The 5,147-nt window shown below is 26.5% G+C and overlaps 1 protein-coding gene across 2 annotated transcripts in view; it reads left to right on the forward strand.

Annotated features, from left to right (window-relative positions):
• LOC106784242 (serine/threonine-protein phosphatase 4 catalytic subunit) overlaps nucleotides 1–3,002 on the forward strand; it is a 3,305-nt gene extending 303 nt beyond the window's left edge. Inside the window, exons 2-6 of one of the 2 annotated variants that reach the window (XM_014743576.1) lie at nucleotides 548–721; nucleotides 844–996; nucleotides 1,093–1,344; nucleotides 1,601–1,839; nucleotides 2,043–3,002. In XM_014743576.1, coding sequence (XP_014599062.1) covers nucleotides 572–721; nucleotides 844–996; nucleotides 1,093–1,344; nucleotides 1,601–1,839; nucleotides 2,043–2,172 — 924 coding nt within the window. In that variant the 5' untranslated portion in view covers nucleotides 548–571 and the 3' untranslated portion in view covers nucleotides 2,173–3,002. Of the gene's footprint in view, nucleotides 1–535; nucleotides 722–843; nucleotides 997–1,092; nucleotides 1,345–1,600; nucleotides 1,840–2,042 lie in introns of both variants that reach the window. The other variant, XM_014743577.1, reaches the window with a different exon arrangement.
• The last annotated feature ends 2,145 nt before the right edge of the window (nucleotides 3,003–5,147 follow it).

Consider the following 5,147-nt stretch of genomic DNA (forward strand, 5'->3'; position numbering starts at 1 on the left):
TTATTTCTCATAATATTTCTGTATTTATTATATTTTACATTTTACTTTGGAAGATGTTAACAAAATAATGCAAATTACTGAGAGATTTTTCTTGTTAAAATTAGTTATATCTTTAGATTTGTTCTCTTGTAACGTTCTCAGAAATTATATTGTAATTTATTGCATATAATTGATAAACTTTATACGAATTATTCATGCAAATAGTATCTTGTAATCATAATTAAAAAAATTATATGTTTTAATATATATATACATGTACACTTTACCTGATTTTGTTTACTACGTCAACGCTTTGTACTTCAATTAAATATAGACATCACATATTGAGAATGAATTAAACTTTCAATTTATGATTTAATATATTTTCTTTTGTAATGAATCAGCGATATTTATTTTAAATAATGCATACAACAATATTTGTAAAACGTTAGCGGATATTAAATTACACTTAGTATAAAATATACATAACTATATTTTATCTTATCTATATGTATATAATCTTTTTAACTTTGAAATAAGAATTGAGATTGTATAGATATATTTGTAGCCACTTTCATCTGGTATCATTAAAATGGCCGATTCCAGTGATTTGGATCGGCAAATTGAACAACTGAAGAAATGTGAAATTATAAAAGAAGCAGAAGTAAAAGCTTTATGCGCAAAGGCTCGTGAAATTCTTATAGAAGAAAGCAATGTACAACGAGTTGATTCTCCGGTGACAGTAAGTTTGAATTCATTAGAAGTTGTAGACTATTAATATATTTAGTAATTCGTTTTGTCAAGAATTATGTTTCAAATATTTCATTATATGTGATTACTATTAATTCTAATTTATATTTATAGGTATGTGGAGATATTCATGGTCAATTTTATGATTTGAAAGAATTATTTAAAGTAGGTGGTGATGTTCCAGAAACGAATTATCTTTTTATGGGAGATTTTGTTGACAGAGGATTTTACAGCGTCGAAACATTCCTTCTTCTCCTTGCATTAAAAGTAATATGCTTATAAATTCAAGAATTATGTATTATTTATTCTCACATTTTCAATGCATTAGTAAGATTATTTTGTGAATTTTTGTTGATTTTTTAGGTACGTTATCCTGATAGGATTACATTAATTAGAGGGAACCACGAATCAAGACAGATTACTCAAGTATATGGATTTTACGACGAATGTTTACGTAAATATGGTAGTATTACGGTATGGCGATACTGTACTGAAATTTTTGATTATTTATCATTGTCAGCTATTATAGATGGGAAAATTTTTTGTGTTCATGGTGGTTTGTCTCCTAGTATTCAAACTCTTGATCAGATTCGCACTATAGATAGAAAACAAGAAGTGAGTAATAATGATTACATATTCTATTCTTTTTTAACAATACTATTTATTTTTTTTTATTTAGTTTTCTTATATATGTGGATGGGTTGAAAAGTTATAAGTCTGACATAGAAATATTTTTAATCAAACCTAATTTTATGACAATCTTAAAATTTATTGAAAAGAATGAGTTCAACAAACATTATACATAATTTTCATTTATTGATATTGTTAAAATTATATTTATTAAGAGAATAATACAAACTCTTTTATAAAGGTACCTCACGATGGCCCTATGTGCGATTTATTATGGTCTGATCCAGAAGATACTCAAGGTTGGGGAGTCTCACCACGTGGAGCAGGATATTTATTTGGTAGTGATGTTGTAGCTCAGTTTAATTCTGCTAATGATATTGATATGATATGTAGAGCACATCAGTTGGTAATGGAAGGATATAAATGGCATTTCAATGAAACTGTTCTCACTGTATGGTCTGCACCAAATTATTGTTATAGGTATATATTTAAATCAGCAACTTTTTACATTTTATACAATTTTAAGTTATCTTTTTAAATATTTCATATAAATTATTTTACTATTGAAATATATATATTTGTTGTGATATTTGAAAAAAATCTGAATATATTTATGAGTGTGCATGTGGGTGTACGCGTGTCTGTGTTTATATATATACTATATATTTTTTATTTATTTTTAGATGTGGTAATGTGGCGGCTATATTGGAATTAAACGAACACTTACAAAGGGATTTTACAATTTTTGAAGCAGCGCCACAAGAAAGTCGAGGAATACCTAGTAAAAAACCACAAGCAGATTACTTTTTGTGATCGAATATTATGAAATCCCAACTTGCATGTTATCATTCTGAAATCAATGACATAGAATCTTTAAGATTTTCATGGATAGTTTTTGTGTGTGTTCAGGTTATGACACCACAGATATTTTCAATTTATACGAAATTGTCTGATTTACTTTTAGTAAATTTTTATGGCTATATATAAAAAAAATAAAAATCAATCAATTATATTTATTATTGAATATTGGAAAAAATTATATGCCAATAAGATTACTTAGATATGACAACATATGTTTAATATGAAAGAATATTAATAATCACAATAAAATAATTGTGCTCTACTTTGTTAAGATTGTGTTCACAAAGTATTTAATAACTTTGTTTTGAATATTGGAGGAAAAATACGTTGAAGTGACTTCATTTTTTTTCGGAGGAAAGACGAGACATTAAAAATACTACAAAAATATTATTTCTATATTGGTATAAAGATTGTATTTCTTAACCCTTTGCGGACGGGACGATTCAACGTTAAGCGTTCCGCTGGGCAGAGCCACTTTCACGATAGTCATTTGAAATTGCCAGCTCAAATTTCTGCCTTCACGTTATATTGACGTGCTTACGTAAAACACATACATTAGATTTTCGGCTCTGTCAGTTGTTTTCGCTAAACGCACATATGAGTTCTTCGATCAAATTGATGGTTTACGCAGAACACATATATGCGGAGGTAGTCCGCAAAAGGTTAATTAGTTTTTTTATATCTTTCCAATAAATATAAAAATGCACTCTTTTATGTATATCATTTGTTGATACGTAATTATTTTTGAATGTAAATGAAAAGAAAGTAAAATACAAGTTAAACGCTTAAATTCATTAAATACTTTTATTGAAACAAAGCGTAATCTTTAATCTTAGTAGAATTGATCATGTATCTAGCAAAACAATTTTATGCATATAACAAGTAAATGATACATTTTATACTAATGTTACTTGTGTAAATTGTAAATCTTTAATCAGTTTTTTAAATAACAGAAATCAAATGCTATTTGTTATACGTGTTTTTGTAATAAATACGCATAAATATCAAATTCCGTATAATCACAAGTTGTATGGATGATTAATTTTGTTCTTGACCAAAATTTAATATGAACAGTACGAGTCGATATAATAAATAAATTGAAAACTGTTAAAAATGTATAAAATTAACGTAAACAGGATTAAATTATTTACTTAATAAAGCCGTTTACACACGGTTACACTAAGTTTGTTTAATTTTATGCATCTACGGAAAAATTAGAAACTTATGTGTATTGTCTTATGTATAATTCTGTATTTGAACATACAAGTTTCATTTTCTATTTCTTTATACTGATAGATTATACGTTTTTATTCCTAATGTTTATTAAAATATTTTTTACTTGTTAATGAACTTAATAAAAGTTAACAATGACATATTTATATTATTTTACGTACTTCGAAAATAATTATTACGTAGTTCGAACATTCATTTGAAAAAAAAAATTAAATTATTATGTACATTTATATATACTTGTTAAAGGATAGCAATTGATTTGAACGTAATCACGTATGTTCGGAATTCACTTATCCAACAATTTTCAACGACTTTCGTTTATTTCAGATTTTTATTATTTCATTGAAATGTATTAGATAAATACTATAATATATGTAAAAGGTTTCGTTCTTTATTATTTATTTATAAAAAATTTCATTATAGAAGGATTCCGGGGATGAAGAAAATAAATTCACGTATGTTATTTTAATATATAAAGTCCAATTTCTGTGTGTAACAAAGCAGTATACCACGATTAGGTCTAGTGTAGATTATATGTAAATCCTTTTTGATAATTTAAGTCGTGATCGCAAAGTAAGCTATTAGCTGAAAACTATCAAGTTGCAACGGAAGTATCGTCGTACAGATAACTAGTACATAGTTTCTAAAACAATTTTGTTTTTTTGAAATATTTATGAAAATAGAACAGACATCCGTATAGATCTCTTATCGATCTTTATTTGTTTTCTTGGTCTTTATTTTTATATATATTGCATTTTAATTATTTATTTGAATAGGTCAGATTAATAAATTTACACACACACACACAAAATTTACATATTTTTAAATAATATATCGAGACATTGCAAATTTTAATAATAGCCGTATACGCATAGTGGCACTATACGCTTGCATATTTTTATTAACGTATGTAAATTTTCTTTCAAAATATCAAACAATTGTCAAAAGTGTGATCTTTATAGTGTATTATTTGCAAGTTAGACGGTTATGCTTAATTATAAGAAATACTTACTAAATTACATTCGGAGTCCTTGTGTCCTTATTACGTAAGTATTAGATACTGGCATATTATTTTCGAATGTTTGAATCTTCATATGCATTTTCTTCAATGCAACAATTTTTACGTGTTGAAATTCGGACAATCGATATTGTTTGCAATTTATTGTGTGATATATTAGGTTGGGAAAAAAGTTCCATTATTACGGTAATGAATGATAATTTCAGTACATTTTACTAGTGCTTTTTCCGGTCATATTTATAAATGGCCAATTTTATATGTTATAAATCCTTTTATCTTCTTATTACAATTTTTAAATGCGCCGAACACATATAGTCAAAAGATGAACTAACAAATAACTTTATAAGAACATATAACATTTCCTATTTTGTAAAGATAATTTTGAATATCTTATTTTTTTGTTAACATTCACTTTATAATAAGAATAAGAACATATTTTGCAGCAAATTAGAAATACTATTTCCAAATAGCGTAATTAGAAGGTGATAGAGAGAGAGAAAGAAAGAGGGAGACCGATAAAAAATCATCTTACGGATATATTCAAATTGAATTTTGGTGATTTGTAAAATGAGAAAAGCCTTGACATATTCTTGCGAAAAAAATTTAATTCTCGGCTTGTTCAGAAACAGGTAATACGGATCGTGGCGTGGGTTGCACCTTCATCGGTTTGCTACTC

The sequence above is a fragment of the Polistes canadensis genome, unplaced genomic scaffold (assembly GCF_001313835.1).
Source record: "Polistes canadensis isolate GaletaPanama2010 unplaced genomic scaffold, ASM131383v1 scaffold_32, whole genome shotgun sequence".
Taxonomy (NCBI): domain Eukaryota; kingdom Metazoa; phylum Arthropoda; class Insecta; order Hymenoptera; family Vespidae; genus Polistes; species Polistes canadensis.